The 20,759-nt window shown below is 44.4% G+C and overlaps 1 protein-coding gene across 8 annotated transcripts in view; it reads left to right on the top strand.

Moving 5' to 3' along the window:
• Positions 1–17,224, top strand: part of Mast4 (microtubule associated serine/threonine kinase family member 4) — a 594,674-nt gene extending 577,450 nt beyond the window's left edge. For all 8 annotated transcript variants that reach the window (XM_035440538.1, XM_035440540.1, XM_035440539.1 and 5 more), the window contains 3 exons: positions 7,273–7,409; positions 10,428–10,609; positions 10,885–17,224. In XM_035440538.1, the coding sequence (XP_035296429.1) occupies positions 7,273–7,409; positions 10,428–10,609; positions 10,885–14,774 (4,209 nt within the window). In that variant the 3' untranslated portion in view covers positions 14,775–17,224. The remainder of the gene's footprint in view (positions 1–7,272; positions 7,410–10,427; positions 10,610–10,884) is intronic.
• The last annotated feature ends 3,535 nt before the right edge of the window (positions 17,225–20,759 follow it).

Raw genomic sequence — 20,759 nt, 5'->3', positions numbered from 1 at the left:
CAAAATTAGCTGAACTTGAATTTGATTTTTAAATTTTCTCTAGAAAAGGCTGCTTTATCTGAGATGAGAATCATAGTCCTTTCCTTACACATTTTTTTTGACCAGCCAGAGAGATTTGAGCATCAAAAAAACCCATTAGGGAGACAGGGGATAAATGTGTACAACTGTAAACCCCTATGAATGGTTTAAATAACATTTGAGATCTCATAAATATTGTTGATACAGGGAATAAGGGATGTTCTTTGCTCTCAGAAAGTACAGGACATGTATATGAGAAAAACAACTTAATTATCCCAGGCTGAGCATAAAGAGGAACATTGTGCTGTTGGAGAGAACATTCTAAGAGTAAAGAGAGGCATGCCAGGGGAGTGACACTGACGTGGAACTTGAAAGAAAATGAGGAATTTGAAGGCACTAGCAGAAGAGTGGGTGTGGAAGTCTTTTGAAAACGGGTGCATTTAAATGCCTTTCCTCCTGCTGTTCCTGTCCTTCCCTAGACTCACACTATTTAGAGTCTGGTCCAGGGTCCAGAAGCAATAGTCTATGTGCCTTAAGGTCCAGAGTGAGCTAGTAGATAAAAAGTTATTGCTCTCGATCAATTTACATTATTAATTACAAAATTGGCCTTGGGTTTAGGGCTCAGTAGGTTTATAGAGTTAAAATGAACTACAGTGTCTTCCTATTATGTCCAGCATGACAGGACCACATAGCTTATTCTGGTTCAACTATGTCAGTTTGATGCAGCAGTCCTTCCTTTTAAATTCTTTAACAAGGGCAGGATAACATTCCCAATAAAGCATCCCAGAGACCAGAGGTGGAGTAGAACCCCAGACTTTGAGATCCTGGCTGTGAAAACTGTCTTAGACCACAAAGTCAAGAAAAAACACAGATTTTGGAGTCTCAATAGACACTTCACCCCCAATCTTTGATCCTGTGGTCCCCTGTTTTGTGGATGAGAGCCTGGAATGACAGTAGAGTTTGTCTTCTATATCCAGTGAGTCATTTAGTTTTGTGGAGACTGCTGGAAGCAGCTCTCTACAGTCAAGGTTCCCTGGCATTGGAGAATAATTCTCTCAGTTGCCATTCATCCAGGTGGTGCCTCACTGCCATGATTTTTTTTTTAAGTTAAAGAAATTTAAATGGGAATTGTCTTATTGTCTTAGTTTGCTTTCCTATTGCTGTGATAAAGACCATCAAAAGCTACTTGGGGTGAAAGGGTTTCTTTCAGCTTTGAGTTTACAATCCATTATGGGAGATGTAAGGGCATAAACCACACTTGAGGCCACGGAGGAACACTGCTTACTAACTTGTACTTCATGGCTTCTTCAGCCTTCATTTGTATATGCCCCAAGACCACCTGCCCACAAGAGGCACTGCCCAACTAGGCCCTGCCCTCCCACATCAGTCAATCAATCAAGAAAATCTCCCACAGGCCAATCTTATGGGGGCATTTTTTTCAGTTGAGGTTTCCTCTTCCTAGATTATCCTAGTTTTTGTCAAATTGATAAGAAAAAAATTAACCAGCATAGTAATATTTTACTTCATAGCATACAGAAATTTATGGAAGAAGAAAAACTAAGCTGAATTTATTTTGTATCTTAATGTGATTTTGGATCTCCAAATATCCTTGCTTCTATGAAATTGGAAATGTCTTTATTGAATCAGCTGGTCCCTTGTGTGAAATTTTAGTGTATGGTCACCTGGTCACCTTCTACAACCTACAACTCTGTCACTGTGGGCCACCAAAAGAGTGCAAGCATGATGGAGTGTACCATGCCTTGGCACCCTCTGAAGCTACAGTATGCTCTGTCACCCATCCAAGCAGCAGATCCTGCCTCTGCTCATAAAGGAAGCACTCAAGAGCAGTAACTAGTGTAATGAAACAAAGAGGATACAAGGGATTTAATTATCATCCCAGTGAACTGTGTAATCATGTAGCTTTCTTCCAAATTTAACCAGCAATTTGTGAACAAAAAGCGTCAAGTGACTAGCCTCGGCAATGGGCTCCTATGTGCTGCGGCTGACTTCACATAGGGAGGCAGCTCTGTTTAGTATTCTTGGCTGTCATCTCCATGGTCTTTTATACTTACTAAGCATCTGGTGGCATCCTTAGAAAACAATGGAAAGATCACTTGTAGGGCTGTGTAATCATATGAACTAAAATGAACTACGTATGTCTTTTGCACTGAGGACACTGGAAGAATTTTCTACTTTCTGTTGCTGCATGTTTGTTTTCATTTTCCCCTACAGCTTCAAAGCAGACCTGCTATGGAAGCTCCAGCAGCTTACATGGACAGGGAGACCAGTCCAAAAGCAGTCAGTAGAGTAGACTCATGGGATAGGATGAGTGGATGATATGGCCTCCATTCAGTTTCCTTAGACCTTCCCTTCAAGAAGAACTCAATGACAGGACAGCATAAATCTTTCTAAAAGATCTTGATGGTCTTTCTTTGCCCTTCAGTTGTAGATGGAGACCATATTGTCCTAGTTACAGCCCTTGCTCAAATGATAACATGTCAGGCTTACCCTCTGCAATTAGGAAACTTTCTGTCCAGCCAGATTGCTTTGTTTAAATTCCTGATGCATCAGAGAATCTCTAGGCCTCAACAGCACTTGGTTCAGTAACTTTCTTCCCATGAACTCTGGGAAGCTTCTCAATTATGGAGTGGAGACAACCAAATGGTGTGACTGTCATCCCCCCATATCTGTGAAGACACTGATCTATCCAGAGCTTTGGGCTAAATACTATGAGAGTCATGTAAAAACAAAAACAACACAGGAATGTAGGTAATATAGGGAGCTGAGGTTAATAGTTCATTTTGTAAAGTACTTTCCTGGCAAGCATGGGACTTGAGTTTGGTTCTCTAGAACAGTGGTTCTCAACCTTCCCTAATGCTGTGACCCTCTGACCACAAAATTATTTTGTTGCTACTTCAAAACTGTAATCTTGGCTACTGTTATGAATCTTAATGTAACTATCTGATGTGTGACTCCCAAATGGGTCACAAATCCAGAGGTTGAGAACCATTGATCTAGAAACATGGAGGAAACATCTGGGTACAGTGGTACCTGTAGTCTCACCACTGGGGAAGCAGAGACAGGAAGATCTCTGGTTTTGCTGGCCAGTCAGGTTAGCCTACTTGGAGAATTTCCAGATCTTGCATCAAAGAGCAAGGTAGACAGCATCTGAGAAAAACCATCCAAGGGTGGCTTCTGACCTCACATGGTTACCCCATACACACATGATCCTACCCAACACTAGCACTCATACACATACATAGCTAATGAAGCAAGAGTACTTGGCACCTGCCAGACTCTGCTGTGTTTTATACATACTCATGTAACCCTCGGTTATTCTCTGAGGTAGATGCTATAGATGGAAGTGTCCCCATTTTCCAGACACAAAAACCAAAGTAGAGAAACATGAACAAGGCAGCCACAACCATCTGCTAGGAGGATGGTCTCCATCCAGGCAGTGTGATTCAGAGGCTGTGCTTTCAACGCCTACCACACACTGCTCCAGCACTTGCATCTAATTACCAGCACCTCAGAGTCTAATGCTCACAGCAGGAAGCAGTGGCAACACCAGGCTTTAATCAAAGTGCTAAGCATAAGGAACAGACTGTAAACATGGCAGAGGCTCAGAAGAGAGAAAGATGGTGCTCCACCAGCATCTATGAAAGAGCACAGGAGAAGTGGGGGTAATCTGTGCAGGCCTTGAAAGATGGCCAGAGATTTAGTACATGGACAAGTAGATTCAGGCTAGGCTAGGCTGCATGAGTAGAAGTGCAAATGGGAAGTGGGTGGGTGCGTCTCAAGTCTTAGGAAGTACACAGCCAGCTGAGTGGGTGGAAGCCTTGGTTCGTGTAGGGGTAAAGTGTGCAAACAGGCTAGAGCTAGGATGGAGGAGGAGAGTCAGGGCCCATGACACAAAGGATGCAGAAATATCATCAGACAGAAACAGTGGTCCTCAGTGAATTATCCTGAGACCAGCTAATTAACTGACAAAGCCAGATGGAGACGTTGATAGCCTGACTTTAGCTATTGTACTCAGTGCAGCCAGCTTAAAATCATTTCCCTCCCACTGTACACTAATAACAAAAAGAGTTTCAAGTAAAAGTGAATTAACTGGACATCTAGCAGTCTGCTTGCTTTGTTTCTGTTGCTACTGTTTTTACAGACAGCATTCACTGACTTTCTTAAGAGGTCTCTCATCCATTCGTCGGGTTGCTGTAGCTCATAGAGCTCTTGCTGTAGCTAGGCGGATCCACCAGGTGGCAGGCTTCACAAATAGCACCCAATTTTTTTTTTTTTTTTTCATTTACCATTTCTCCTGATGTTTCTGACTAATATTTGTGCAATGCATCTTGTGTATTTCTTATTAGAGGGCTTGCCTTTGGTGTATGCACATCAGTCAAGTGAATTGCCTTTTGAAAAGTCGTATGTAGGAAAAGAAAAAGTAGGTTTAGTTTCTGTCGAAGGAGGCATTTATTCATTATTCAGAGCCTTGCATTGTGCTGAGTCAGCAAGCCCTGCTCCTCTGTATTTTCTAATGGGAAACATTCTCTATTTGTATTATATTTATCTTATACAATTTTATCATGTTTATGCCTCAATTTCTCAGTGATCTGGTACTCTGAGCATGCCCCACATGTCATGTGACTGTTTTGCTGACCAATACTGTGATAACACAAGCCATGCTCTGTGCCAGACACTGGAGAGGTACAGGGGACCAGGCATCTGCTGCCTACATGGAGTAGGGTGGGAAAGAGGAGCACTAGGGGATGAGGGACAGAGTAGCCAGGCTTTGACTGTTTCACTTACCACTGTGAACCTTAGGTCCTTGAAACTGTTGTCATTATCCATAATCTAAGGTTGACAGTCCTTTCTCACTTCGTGATTAGTGACCCAACCCTTAGATCTTGGTTATAAAAATAAATATTATATGTGGAAATGACTTTAAAACTAAATTGTGTTTTAAAACACCAGATGGCATTGTTAGCTTCTTAAAAAGGTAAAAAGTCCCAGCCCCCTGGAGGTTGAAGAGGAAGGACTGCCACAAGTTCGAGGTCAACTTGGGCTACATTGTGAGTTCTGGGTCAGCCTGCACTACAATGTGAGACTCTGCTTTAAGAAAAAAAGGCAATGCTGAAATGCACTTGAACAGACCCAGTGGCTGATAGGATAAGGCAACACTGGTCATAATACCAGGGGAAGATGTACCCAAGCTGTTTTGTGGGATGCAACATGGGGGAGTAAGTCCGATGTCATCATAGGATCACTCAGTTTATGAAGACCTCCTTCCAAAAATCATCAACAGTGAATTTTCCATTTGAAAACACTAGAAGGCCAGCCTCTACCATTAAAGTAAATGTAAAATTTAAAGGTTTTGCATTTGCATGTAAGACACATATCATTCTGTGGGCATTCAGACTCCATCTGCCTGAAATATTTTCTTCAATTCTATTATTAGGTGTGAAATTATACTTCTAAAGTGGTACATAAACAACTATGAAGGCAATAATGAAACACTGTCTTTTCAATACTAGACTAGAAATAAAATGTGAACAAAGTGGTCTGTATGGCAGTGGTTCTCAACCTATGGGTCATGCCTCCCAGAGTAAACCAGCGCTTTCACAGGGTCACATATCAGATATTTACATTATAATTCATAACACTAGCAAAATTATAATCATGAAGGAGCAGCAAAATAATTTTATGGCTGGGGGTCACCACAACATCAGGAACTGTATTAAGGGGTCGTGGTGTTAGGAAGGTTGAGAACTGCCCTAAAGAAATATAAATAAATAATGGACCATCAGCTCATAGAAATAAAAGCCAGAAAGAGTAACAGTGGGGAGATATTAGTAGGCAGCCAATACAAAGCATGTTCTTGGAGATTATTTAATGATGAGAGGCTTTTAGACATGTAAAATGGAAAATAGCTACAAATCTAACATTAAAATAGTTTATAAGATGTGCATATATTTATATATGCCCAAAGAAAGACTAGTATAGACTAGGAATGATGTAGCCTTGTAGTTTAATGACAGAGTGCTTACTTGCAGGCACCTAGGCCCTACGTCTGATTCTCACTCCTCCTCCTCAAAAACAATTAAAACCCAGCAGGAAATGGATTGAAACACTACCATTGGGAGCTGAGTAGAGATTTCAGTGGTTTTTCTTTTCTTTTTGTTTTACCATTTTCTTCTTATAATAGTATGGGATATTTCCCAATCGGGACAAGACAGTAGATATCGGTGAAGCAGAGATTTGTTTTCCCAGTCCCCCTTTCCCACAGCACTTGTCTTCCCATGGTTTGGTATGGCTTCAGACTTACCTTCTGGGTATCTTCTGGAAAGCACCTTTTAAAACGCCTTTGCTCTAATACTACTTATCCTTTCAAGTTAATCATAGCCACCTCTGATTTTGAGATAATCATTTATCCCTTGGATATTATGACATTCCAGGAAAGATTGTAGGAGCCAGAGTGTCTGCCCACCTGACCCAGCATCCCTATGCCTGGCTGCTGACTGCAATGCTCACCTTCATCACTAGGGCCTGACTAGCAAGCCCCATACCAAGATGAAGTTGAAAGGACACAGAAACCCACAGGATGTATGTCTCTGTGCCTGACCTGGTTAAAGAGTGCTTTCCCTGTGGGCTGTCACATACTTCCCCACTGTGCAAGCTGACAGGTTTTATGACAATAAGAAAGGGATAGTCTAACATTATTACAAATAAAAGTCTCATTCAGTTTGTCGCCCTATGATTTCTAGGTCAAAGAAAAACATGAAACAGAGAAAGGAGGAAAATATATCAAGTAAGACCAGACAGCTACTGGGCACATTTATATTTAATACATATGGATGAAGATGGCTGTTATTTATAGAGCCCTTTCCATGTGTCACACTTGGTGTTAAAGGCTTTGCAAACTCTCATTTACTCCTCTACTGAGCTCTAGGAGATGGTGGGTTCTGCTGGTAGCTAGCACAGTGGATGAGAAGCCTTGGCAGGGAAAGAAGCCTGCTAATATTTGGAGCTTGGATTTGCCTCAGATATGTGAAATGTGTGGACTCTCACCCACACTAAAGAGACTTGTTACTTTGTCTACCCCCCCCCCCATTTGTACTGTCAGGACTTTGTTCATTGTAGAGTTGTTACCAATGGAAGACACTCCCTTACACAATGCACCTGTCTTGTTACTTGTCTTGGTTCTGATCTCACTTCTTCACAGCATTTCTTTCTAATACAACTTCATCTCTTTTATAGAGTGGGAATAAGGTGTCAATCACCACTACCCCATTTGAAAACACATCAATCAAAACAGGACCAGCCAGAAGGAACAGTTACAAGAGCCGGATGGTGAGAAGGAGCAAAAAGTCTAAGAAGAAGGAAAGTTTAGAAAGGTAGGTTGGGTCAGCCTTCTTGAAAGGTTGATATCCACCGGTGTTGGATAAAATGTGTCCCTTATCCAGTATGTTTGAGAAAGTTGTATTTCTCTATGAGAAATGTTATACCACAGTTCACAGCAGACATTAAAGTTCAATGCATTGCATGGATAGCAGAATTACTGGCTCTCACTGTAAAAAGATTGCTGTTGCAATCTTTAGCATGTGTGGACACCATGAAAAGTCCATTACTGATTGTATTAGTTAGGGTTCTCTGGATTCTAGAAGAACAGAACTTACAGAATGAACCCCTCTCTATATTTAAAAGGGATTTATTGGAATGACTTACAGGCTACAGTCCAGCAAATCCAACAATGGCTGGCTGTGAATGGAAAGCCCAAGAATCCCCTATTTGCTCAGTAGACATGACTGGATGTCTCATCTGGTCTTCAGTATATGCAGGAATCCTCCGAGAACTGGGTTCTAATGCCAGTGAAGGAATGGCCATGCTAGCAAGGCGAGGGTAAGCAGACAAAGAGCAAAAGAGCAAAAGCTTCCTTCTTCCATGTCCTTGTATGGGCTTCCAGCAGAAGGTGTGGCCCAGATTAAAGGCCTGTCTTCCTAACTCAAAGATCCAGATTAGAAGTGAATTCAAATGAAGGGAAAATAAAAAGAAACAAAACAAGCAAACAAAACCCTCACAGGTGCGTCTTTCATTCTGTTTTTTGAGTTTAAGTTCCAGATGTAGTCAACAGTCAAGAATAGCTATCACACTGGTTTTAAAACTATATATTGTTTTTTGTGTACACACACACACACACACACCACACACACACACACACACACACACACACACACACACACACACACACACACACACACACACTCACACACACCCTCCCCCACAGTGCATCAGAGGGCACCTTTTGGGAACTAATTTTCTTCTTCCACCATAGGCTCAAGAGATTGACCACAGGTGGCCATGCTTGTGTGTTGAGCACTTTAACCTGCTGAGCCATCTCATCAGCTCTGCTGTGTTTTTGTTTCCCTTTCTCATTGTTAAAGCCTTCAGATATCATTCCAGGACAGTTGGATTTGATACACTCGACAAGCAGGCAATTTGTCCACATGAAATCTGCAGTTAATAGGAAGGTCTTTTTTCTAATGTCATATATCACAAAATAACTGAATCTTTATAGCTTTCAAATAAGTCTGGAAATAAGAGCTCTGTCTGACTAAAATCTAATGAGGTGACACGCAATGGTATAGACTAAAGCACATGCGAGCCTGTGCACTGGGAAGGGGCATTACTTTCTGGTCTGGGTATGGCTCCTTTGAGCTGCCATAGTCATGATCCTTTGTTCACTTGAACCTGGGAGTTCATCATGCTAAGACTTTTGGATAGAAATATAAAAGAAGTTGTCTAATCAAAGTGCTTTATTAACTCCAGGAAAAACAGTTATTATGTAGGAAAACAGTACGGAGCCCATCTGAGGCAGAATGGTGCAGGAGCCGTCTAAGTAATCAAATTGCTGGTTGGTGGGGGGTTGGGATATTTTTGCTTTAGATATCTTAGGACCAGAAAGAGAGGGACAGCATATGGTGTCAGATGGTAGACGGTGACTTTTATAAGTTTAACACTAATTTTATGGCGATGTTTTGGGGTTCTTTTGCTTAAGAACTGGGGGTTGGGCTTCAGCTTCATGTACATAAGCATGTGTTCTGCCACCGAGCAACATCCTCCACCCTCTTTTTATTTTTTGTCATTGTTTTGTTCTGAGACAGAGCCCCAGTTTCCCAGGCTGGCCTTAAATTCACTCGGTAGCATTGTTTATATTCACGCTGTAGCCTAGACAAGCCTTGAACTTGGAATCCTGTCTCAGCTTTCCAATGCGCTGGGATTATGGGCCTACACTTCCTGACTCAGCTTCTCATTTTTCTTGGTTGCATCAACAGATAAGCCCCAAGGCCTAGAAAAACTAAAATAACCATGTAAACACATGACGTATAGAGAGTTATATATACTATAGAGATGGAAATAGAAACAGGTAAGAGAATCAAAGGTGGTCATTCTGGAGACAGAAGGAAGTGGGATGCTTCATCCCCTGACTTCTATTTATGTGTGTGGGTGTTGGGCCTGCATGTGTGTCTATGCGCCATGTGTGTGCCTGGTGCCCACAGAGCCAGAAGAAGGTGTCAGGTTCTCTGGAACTGAAGTTAGAGATGGTGGTGATCCATCAGGTGGCCTGGGTCCTCTGGAAGAGCAGCCAGTGCTCTTAACTTCTGAGCCACCTCTCTAGGCCTTCATCTGTCATTTTATCCCAAATGCATTTATTTTCCTTTTAGACAAGTTCTAGCATAGGATCATTCCAGGTTTTCTTGAGAGGGCACTTCATATTTACATTTTCTTCATGTTATAGAGGAAAATTGTTTTAATGTTTAGCATTCCAACAACTACCAGGGCTATCCTAGGCCTCTTTGGTAAAAGAACCATGTACAGTTACTACACTGATAAGCTGTGGGCGTTTGTATACTTTTCTGTAATGAACTCTTTTAACACTGAATGCACATTTGTATCTGTTGCCCACTGATACAGCAGCTTGGGCTTCACCTCATTCCGTGTTTTCCAGGTAAAGGCAAAAACACACTGTGTTGGTCACATTTACAAGTCCACAGTGGATCAGGCACAGCAAACAGTCCTTCACAAATAAAAACCACTGCTCAAAACCTCCCACCTTAAAGTATGTCTATACCCAAGACAACAGTCGTTGGGAGGATGTACTCAGCAGTGAAGGATTTAATATTTTATGACTTTCTTACTTTACTATTTCTTGCTGTTTGGAATTAAGAGATCCTTCATGCACCCTGTCAGTCTCCTAGGCCATGAGAAAGTTGTCAATACGGAAGTGGCATGCTGCCATTTTGTAGGTTGGCTATCCTGTCACTGTGTGACAGTGGTGGGACTGGTGACGTGCCTTGCTCATGAGGATGGTTGTTGAAAGTAAATTCTGACCCTTTGCTGCTGTCTCTGCTCAGGAGGAGATCTCTCTTCAAGAAACTAGCCAAGCAGCCTTCTCCTTTACTCCACACCAGCCGAAGTTTCTCCTGCTTGAACCGATCCCTGTCATCTGGAGAGAGCCTTCCAGGGTCCCCTACTCACAGTTTGTCCCCACGATCACCAACACCCAGCTATCGCTCTACTCCTGATTTCCCATCAGGTGAGTAGTTCTAGGCTAGACAGCCCCAGAGAGTGGAAAGGAAGGCATGTCCTGGAAGGCATAAGCCAGGCAAGGATGAAGAAACCAGGCTGAATTGACTTGTGACAGGTAGCACTTGGATAGGACACAATTGGGGGCCATTCTGACTATTAGAATAAAGTGGGTAATAGGTCTATGGGGAAGCTTATGTGAGAAGCCTTCCGTGAACTTCTGGAACAGAAGTGTAGGAAGCAAAGGACACCTAGTTGCTCACAGTCCATGTTTTCCACCCACAGGTACAAATTCCTCCCAGAGCAGCTCACCAAGTTCAAGTGCCCCCAATTCTCCAGCAGGTTCAGGGCATATCCGGCCCAGTACCCTCCACGGCCTGGCCCCCAAACTCAGTGGGCAACGATACCGCTCTGGAAGGCGGAAGTCAGCTGGCAGCATCCCACTCTCCCCGCTGGCCAGGACACCCTCTCCAACTCCCCAGCCAACCTCCCCTCAGCGGTCCCCATCCCCTCTGTTGGGACACTCGCTGGGCAATGCCAAGATCACTCAAGCCTTTCCTAGCAAGATGCACTCCCCCCCCACCATCGTCAGACACATCGTGAGGCCCAAGAGTGCAGAGCCGCCCCGTTCCCCACTGCTGAAGCGGGTACAGTCAGAGGAAAAGCTGTCACCCTCCTACAGCAGTGACAAGAAGCACCTGTGCTCCCGCAAGCACAGCCTGGAGGTGACACAAGAGGAGGTGCAGAGGGAACAGTGTCAGAGGGAGGTGACGCTGCAGAGCCTGGAGGAGAATGTATGTGACGCGCCTTCCCTCAGTCGGGCCAGGCCAGTAGAACAAGGCTGTTTGAAACGCCCTGTGTCTCGGAAGCTGGGCAGGCAAGAGTCTGTGGATGACCTGGACCGGGACAAGCTAAAGGCCAAGGTCATAGTGAAGAAACCAGAGGAGAAACATGAACCCCACCAGAAACCTCACAGCCTTGGTGGTGATTCAGAAAGCTATGCTCTCTTCAGGCTGGAGGAGAGAGAGAAGAAAGTGTACCCCAAGGGGTTGGACAGGTCAGGTCATTTTGAAAACACAACAGCAGAGTCGTCTTCTGTGGGAAGCTTGCTAAAGGACACTCTCCACAAGCAGGCCAGCGTGCGGGCCATTGAAGGGGTGGCCTCAGAAGGGGCAGCATGCAGCCTGGCACCTGGGGAGCACAGCCAATCTCTAAGTGACTTTAAGAGGGCTTCAGCATCTAGCATCCTCCAGGATAGTATGTGTCACATCCCTGACAGGCCCACTCCTGGAAAGGGTGAATACACAGAGAAGGTCTCCCAGGCCAAAGAGCTTCTTCGAAGTGAGAAACTAGACAGCAAGCTGGCCAATATTGATTACCTCCGAAAGAAAATGTCACTGGATGACAAAGACGATAGTCACATCCTGAAACCCAAGATGACATCTAGCACCCATGAATGCTTGCCAGGGAACCCTGTACGGCCCATGGCTGGACAACAGGAGACCATGCCAGCCCCTGAGAGCCGGGCATTTATCAGCAGTACCCACACATCTCAGATGAGTGCCGTTTCCTTTGTTCCTCTCAAAGCCTTAGCTGGCCGGGGAGAGAATGGAGGGGAGAAAGCAGGCTTTGTTGCTCCCGAATCCCCTGTGAGGAAGAGCCCCTCTGAGTATAAGCTGGAGGGCAGGTCAGTTTCGTACCTAAAGCCAATTGAAGGCACACTGGACATTGCTCTCCTGTCTGGACCTCATGCCTCCAAAACAGAGCTGCTTTCCCCAGAGCCTGCACAGAGCCCTAGCCCAGGTGTCAGCATGGGATCTTCTGGGCCACCAGCTCTTCCTGGTAGCAGTGGGAAGAAGAGTGACTCCACCAGCCTGAGAGAGCCTTCCTCCGCCAGCTTAAAGGTGAACAAATCTTACCTGCTGGAGCCTCGGTTCCTGCCCCCAAGCCGGGGTCTCCAGGACTCCCTAGCAGCTCTGGGGACAGAGCCAAAGTCAAAGCAGGATAGGAAGGCCATTCATCCTGCTGCCAGGACCACAGCAACTGTCACAGAGAGCCACCTCCAGCAGAAAGACAGTAGTCCCACCAAACACCAAGACTGTTCCAGTGACACCAAGGTCCTTCCTGGCTCTGGGCAGACCCTACATAATGTTGACCCAGCCAGGCTGGGTACACGTGCCCTGCTCCCACCAGAAGGGATCTCTTCAAAGGAGAAGCCGTGTCTGAAGGAACCCTCTGAAAAGGTGAAGAGCGAAAGCTCCGCCATGAGGGATGATGTATACAGAGACCCCTGTGTGAAGCTGTGTCCTACAGAGACTGGTAAAGCCAGTGACAATTCCAAAAGTCTCCCTTCTGGGGGAAGGACCCACCCCGATTTCTACATGCAGACTCAGACCACGGAGAAAACATGGGTGTGTGCAAAAACAAACTACAGAGATGGCCAAGAGGAGGTAAAGTCCCTGGCCAGGGAAGACTCCTTTCACTCAGCTGGGCTTCTATATGAAAAGGAGGTCGGCAGGGCAAGGAAAGGCACAGAATCCAAACCTGAAGTTCCTGCCACCAGGCACCCTCCTCAGCCACCAGGAATTGACAGTGAGAAGAGTGAAAAGCTCTCCACCACCGCCTCTCTGCAGAAACAGGCTCCCAGAGAGCCCGACAGGAAGGAACAGGGTCCACAGAGACATGGGGGCAGTGGTCCTCAACAACCCCCGACCACCAAAGAGCTGTCTAACCCAGCAGCTTGGCAGCATTGCAGTTCTCCAAACCATACTTTTACCAAGGATCTGGGGACCAAACCTGCTACACAACCCAGCACCAGCCTCCAGGACACTCCCAGATCTGCTGCTGCACCCATCACTACTACCACTGCCACCACCAGTGCTGGGCACAGTGACTGCAGTAGCCATAAGTCCCAGCCTGGCCCTGATCCCAGCCCTTCAAAGTGTAAGCACCCTGACAGGTCCCTCTCCTCACAGAAGCCGAGTGCTGGGTCTGTAAAAGGCAAAGAGCCTGCCACTCAACCCCTCGGTGGCTCCAGCAGAGAGGGTAAGGTTGGCAGTAAGGGTCCCTTAGACGTGTTCCCTGACATCCTGGCTACCCAGGGCAAAGCAGTCAATGTGTTTGGGCAGGGAGAAAGTAGGGTCACTATCACTCTCCACACTGAAGAGAGTACTCTAGATGCCAAACTGAAAACCACCAATGGAGGCTGTCCCCAAGAGATACAGGAAAAGCATCCACCCAGACAAGGACATCCAGGGTTCAATGAAGCAGTAGACCAGAAACTTCTCACTTCTGGTGAAAAGCAAAGCCTGTCTCCAAAGCATTCAAAACCATCCACTGTGAAAGACGGCCCCACTCTGGGCAGACAGACAGACAAAAGCCCAAGTCAACAGGCTTCCACTGGGGACAGAAGGTCAGAAGGAAAGAAATGCCCAGAAGCACTTTATGTTCCAGCCCCAGAGGGCTACAAGCTGGAGGCCAGCCCTTCCCTGCACCATGGTGAGAGCCGACTCAAAGGCCCCGACAGGCCAGCCATGGGGAAGGGCTTCTCAGAGTCCAAGGGGAAAGGGCCTAGTCCTCAGAAGCCACTGTCTGAAACAGGCAAGCCCAGCGGGATGAAACGGTCACCCTCTGCCACTGCACAGAGTTCTCTCCGCTCAGCTGGTCCCCCAGGAAAGTCTCTGAGCTATTCAGCCAGCTTTCCTGAGGCCCAGCCTGCAGTACGAGAGGTCACCGCGGCAGCCACCAGCAGCCCCTCATCAGCCAAGGCTATCACAGGGACCTCAGAATCCCCAGCCCCCAGCAGCAGGGACCACAGGAAGTCCCAGTCTGGGGGAGATGGCCGAAGCCAAATGACAAAGAGTGACTCTCTGCCCTCCTTCCGCCTCTCCAACTCTGCCCTGGAGTCACAACTCCCAGACCCACAGGTGCCCAGCACAGCAGGTCACCGGGACAGGGCATTGTCAGTAACTGCTACCACAGGGGAACCCAAAGGGAGAGAGCTTACCCAGCCTCCCCCAGCCAGGAAACAGAATGTGGGCAGGGAGGTGACCAGAGCACCCCCAGCCCAAAGCACAGACCGCCCCCTCCCTCTCTCCTCTGAGAAGGACTTTGTTGTGCGGCAGAGGAGGGCCAAGGAGAGCTTGCGTAGCAGTCCTCACAAAAAGGCCTCCTAACATGCAGCCTTGGTGCAGGGCTGAGACCCCACCCGAGCATACTTGTAACTGGGTCTTTGCCACCTTACAAACCAGCACTGTATGGGAATGTCCTCCAAGCAGAGCTCAGAGGCTCACTGAAGAGGAGGAGGAGGAGAGATGGAAAAAGGGAACTTTTTTCCAGATGCCTTCCCAGTTGTAACCGGTAAAACTGTTGCCAGATAGTGTTTGTACAAAACCTACCTTTCCAGCCCGGTGTGCTGGTAAGGAAGTCTCGCTGTACATACCTAGCAAAATGTGTTTGGTTCGGGGTGTAGAGTGTGTACCTTGCTGCTGACCACCTTGTTGACCGAAGTGTTTCTAAAAGATGATGTTTGTTTTAACATCTAACCCTAATGTAGTAATGAAGCAAAGTGGTCAGAGCTGGGTGTGTGTGAAAATAGAAACCCACCTATGATCGCATATGTACACATCCACCTACGTGTTTTGGTCTGTGGTTTGAGAATAGTTCAAGGCTCCATTTGTATAAGTAGAGTTAAAGATGAAAGAAAGCCCTAAATACAGTAAGTAGATGGTGAGTTTTTGTGTGTATATTTAACCACGATCTTTGATCATACAGAATCTGGCTACATGTATTTCTGAGCTGCTGCATTCAGGCCCCCTCTGCTAGGAGTGGCCAGGACAGGTGGAGCCAGGCATCTATTTGACAGCCCTTGTAGGGGACATTTTGACCCTCAGGTCCAAGTTGCTAAAACGGCAATTGTCATTGTCTCTGGGTTATATGTCTGGTTTTCACCTGAGGGCTCGCAGGGACTAGAAACACACTGCAGGTCAGCTTTCTTCTTTCTTTCCCTCCTTTCCAAGCTCCTACCCTCAGGCCTTTATGCTGTGAGTCCAAGAAGCACATGTTTATGGTAGGTGCTGCACTAGCCCTGCCCAGGAGAAAACAGGAAAATCACTGGTTGCACACAGATCTGCTAATACTTAGGTGGAGTGATATGCATTAGGCATTGGAAGAGGTTTTAAATTTGCTTTTGTTGAGGAAGAGGGGGTGGGGTGGATTTTGGCATCATAGCATATATATTAAAGAATAATCAGGACATCAGATACATTTTAATACATAGCTGGGGCCTTATGTTGTAGATGAAGCTTGCTGTTTTTAGCAAGTTCCTGGGTTTCACATTCATTTCTGATGCATCGAGTAGCTCCATACATTTCATAACACGATCTCTTTATTTGTATGCAAAAAATTACTGTATTAATAAAGAACAGCATTTTGTAACAAAGAGACTGGAGCTATTTGGTGCTTGAATGTGACCATCCTTTTTACTTTTGCTAAGCCTTATTTAAATTTTGTATACCATGAAATATGTAGAGTCTGTCAGATCATTTTAGTGCCGAGGGTTTTTCTGATTTGTTTCTGTTGTCGCGTTTTTTTTTTTTGTTGTTGTTGTTTTTTTTTTTTTTTTTTTGATGGCTTGTTTTGGACTGTAAGATGGCACTTGCTGAAATAAGTACTAAGTCACGATGCAGATACGTTTTTATAAGATGCTTGGGATCCATAGCAAGACTTGGTTGTGTAAGAGGGAAAAAATTTACAAATGAATAATGAATCTAGCACCAGACCCCTTGAGGGTGTCTTGGTAGCTTTCCACCATAAGCTTGTTTATGTGAGCTCACCCTGTGGACTGTAAATCACCTCATAAGGTTGTAAGCACTCCAGAAACAGAGGCATCGCATCATTGACTGCTTGGTTGCCTGTTTTTGTAAAGCCAGTTGGTGATGAGAAAAAAAAAAGAATGGAAAAAGGAGTGTCCTCTTACCCCTGTCTGTCTCCCCACCACCATACAGTTCTAGCCACTCCCCATCACTACATTGTGAAACTGTATAACAAATATTTTTACAAGAACTCAAATGGGTCTCAGAAATGGTCTCAAAGCTTATAATGCATATCTGGTTGGCAGATCTAATAGCCCGATCCTTCTCCACTCAGACATCAGGACGGGTCTGTCCAGGAGGTAGTTCATGGTTTACAGCCTTTGCTTTCTAACTGTCTGGTTTTCTTTAAAGCACAACTCGCTGCTTGTTTACAAAGGATATTTTTATGTATATTTTGTATAGTGTATTATCATTTGCCAAATATGTTTTTGCATTTTGGATGAGTAAAGAGTACTTAAGGTTGCTTACATGTGATACCTGTTTGTTGTTGTGAATCTCCCCCAACCAGCTGGTAGAATTTCTCTGTGTTCTATTTGGTCAGTCTCTGTGTGGTTGTAAGATGTGCCCCTCAGTAGGACTCCCAGCTGTAGATTTACCAGCTTCAGTTTGTTAGGATCTGTGCAATAAAAGTGTTTGCAGTCTTATTTTCTCCAAGAAATCCCCCCATGAATGTCATAATTGTTGTATATTGAACAAATATTTATACTTATGCAGTTGCATAACATTGAATAAAAATTTAGCATGAAAGATAACTGATATGCTTTATGTATTTTTTTCACATATGTACACATGCAGGCCACCTTCCAAAATGTTACAGATGATCACTCAGGTTCTTTATGATTAGTTTTTGGTGAGTTGGATGGTTTGTCTGTTTTCTTTTTGCTGTACACAAATAGTTTGTTCTTCAAGAGAAATCGTCCAGCTTATTTCTGCTTTGTTTTGCCCCCAACCTTCTTTCTGTTCACAGAACATACCAGCATGCATTCCCTCTGTTCACCACTTTCTCAGGAAAGAGATCTTGTCTCCCATTGCTCATCAGGTTCTACAATCTCACTCTAACCATTACCCCCAATTTCAGAAACCCCCTTTCCCTACTTCTTCCTTCCTGGCCTAAAGAAGAATCTACATTTGGTAGTTTACAGTCTTCCTGTCATTCTTACTACCAGGGCGTAGCTTCTGCATACTATCAACATTGGTTTGAAGGGCACCCAGTGCTACTTGGCTAAGTGCAAAGACTACTTCACAACATCACATATGTGGACCATTGTCTCACCCCATGGCCAGTGTCCCCCAACACTACTCCCTTTAGTTCAAACCAGACATTTTCTATGCTCATTTCCCTACTCACACATGGATACCCATGTCATCACACAAAACTCCAAACACATGCATTCCCATTCTGTTTAATGTTCCTTCCTTCTCTAAACTATGCTGTGTTCCCCATCTTTTTCAGATCACATCCCAAGTTTCTACCTAAATTATTTCTCTCTTTGGTAAAACAAAACAAAAACCTGTCCGATCAGTTTCACCAACTGTTACTCTGTTCTAGTACTTCCCCTGTTTCCTGCTCTGAGCAGCATTGCTTTAGACTGTCATAGCCTCTCCTCTATGTGACTCTGAAAGCTTCCTAAGTTTCCCTGAATCTTAGCATTCTGTCTTAGTTTGGGTTTCTATTGCTGTGAAGAGACTCTAATGACCATGGCAACTCTTATAAAGGAAAACATTTAATTGAGGCTGGCTTACAGTTTCAGAAGTTTAGTCTATTAGCATCATGGCTGGACATTGCAGATATACAGGCAGACATGGTGCTGGAGAAGGAGCTGAGAGTTCTACATCTTGAATCTGCAGGCAGCAGGAGACTGTATATGATACAAGGCCTAACTTGAGCATATATGAGACCTCAAAGCCTGCCTCCACACTTGACACACTTCCTCCATCAAAACCACACTTGCTCCAACAAGGCCACCCTTCCTAATAGTATCACTCCCTATAGGCCAAGCATTCAAACACATGAGTCCATGGGGCCATACCTATTCAAACCACCACACCCTTCTGCTCTTCACAATACCCCTAGAGAGGTGGTGGTGGTTTTTTTGTTTGTTTGTTTGTTTGTTTGTTTGTTTTCAACACACACTATGTTATAGCTTCTGCTTTACATATTTAAAAACCTCCCATAGTTGTTGAGCCCAGTTCTTTAAACATCCTCTCTTAGTCTATCTTTTAGGACCTTTTATGTTGTTTTTAAGAAAGTTCCTGGTACTTTATAAAAAGAGATTTATTTAGTTCACAGTTCTGGAGCTGAAAGCCCAGAATTGGATAGGTCTTTTTGTTCTGCCTCTGGCCAGGGCTTCATGGCAGAGGCTCTTATGATAGTGGGAGCAATTGCAGAGAGATCATATAGCAAGATGGGAAGCCAGAGACTTGGGGACAGACTTGTTCTTTTTCTGTATAGAAAGCTGTCCTTGTGAGAACCAATCAAAGCCCAAGAGAACTACATTAATCCCTTCCAAGGGCAATATTCTCAGTGATATAACCACCAGGCTTTACCTCAGTACTGCCATACTGGGGACTGAGCTTCCAACATTTAATTACTTCCAAAAGTAACAGAATACATAACCCCAACTAGTAAGTATACATTGCTCAGACACCCAGAAAAGCTTTTCCTGGCAGCCTATGGGATTCACTGTATTATCTTGCAATTTTCTGTTTCTCCATGTGTATCTTTGTGAGATCCAAGCTTTCCATTCATATATTTTTTCTATAATCACAAACATAGGAAATGATTATTTCCTTAACTGAACTGAAGAAACGTTAATGCCTATTACATGTGACAAGTTTACCACCAAGTATTACATCATATGCTAGATGCAAATCTTATTCACGCTGTATGTCCTTGAGTTATGTGCTGTTTCACTGTCACCATTGGGAAACCAAGACCCAGAAGACAGAAGTTAAAAAGCAGCCTAACCTTGATGATTTGAAGACCCAGGATTTGAACTTCTACATTCTGACTGGGCAACACACACTTGCCTTTTGCCTCCAGCCAGGTCTTCTTCCACCCTCTCTTTGGAAAAAATAGAATACATAAGGGGCCAGAATCACAACATAATTCTTCCTGTTGAGATGCTCAGTTTAACAGATGATTATGAACATGGTACTTGATAACATGCTATGTAGAAAAGCTCAGAAATGAAGGAAAACCATATAGAGGATGTTAAGCACATGGGTTTTCAGAACCAATAGCAGCCATAACAATAGTAGTTACTCAGCCAGTTTCTAGTGAGAATGTGACTGCATGAAGATTAAAGTTGCAAAGCTACCTCTGATCCAGACTGAGAAAAACTAAGGAGCTCAGTAAAAGGCAGACAATGGACTGTTGTGCTCCTGTGAATTTAGCCACCGGGATGGAATTCCCCATGTTAGCTACACAGTCCTATTGAAGACTTTTAAAGATGCATCTATTTTTAGTTATGTATATGAGTGTACACTCACACATGTATGCACAGTTGTGCCCAGTTTGCATGTCTTGTGCCCATGGAGGCCGGAAATAGGTATCAGATCCCCTGGAACTAGAGTTGCAGACAGATGTGAGCTACTATTGGGTGCTGAGAACTGAACCCAGGTCCTCTAACAAGAGCAGCCAGTACTCTTAAACATTGAGCCATCTCTCCAGGCCCCATTTATTTAAAATGTAAGTATAGTTAAATAATTGAGGTGGTCATATTTCTCTGACAAACTGAGGATTACATCCTTTTTTAGCCAAGGCATTGTTTTTAGAGAATATCTAATGATGGGGGCATAGCTTTCAGAAATTATAAATTGCCGTTTGGCATAGGAATGGAAATTGGGTAGGGATAGGTCTAAGATAAGATTGCTTAGATAAATATAAGAGGAGAAATCACTTCCAAAAAATCCCAAACAAACAAATAAAAAGCCCTAATCTACTCATGAGAGTCATCAATCCTATTGGCCACCCAACAGTCAAACTCTGGCATACACATGAGCAGCATGGGTATCTTGCCTGTTCTGCCTCAGAAAGCTGGGCAGAGATGAAAATTCTGAAATTTTAATAAGCTCTTTAATGAGTCAAATGGTACTTACTATTTATTTGACCACACCAAAGAATTGCCAGACCCACACGTCTATTTCCTCCGGTGCTCTGATGTACAGTCAAGGTAGAGGAGCAAAGACAACAAATTTCTCACCTTGACAGTGTCATTTGAGTTACCTCCTTACTCCCTGAGAAGTCATCAATAGAGCTTTAAGATATGTCCACATAACAGCTAG

Source organism: Cricetulus griseus, chromosome 2 (assembly GCF_003668045.3).
Source record: "Cricetulus griseus strain 17A/GY chromosome 2, alternate assembly CriGri-PICRH-1.0, whole genome shotgun sequence".
NCBI lineage: Eukaryota > Metazoa > Chordata > Mammalia > Rodentia > Cricetidae > Cricetulus > Cricetulus griseus.
Note: the sequence above shows the minus strand (reverse complement) of the source record. Positions and strands in the feature narration are given on the sequence as shown.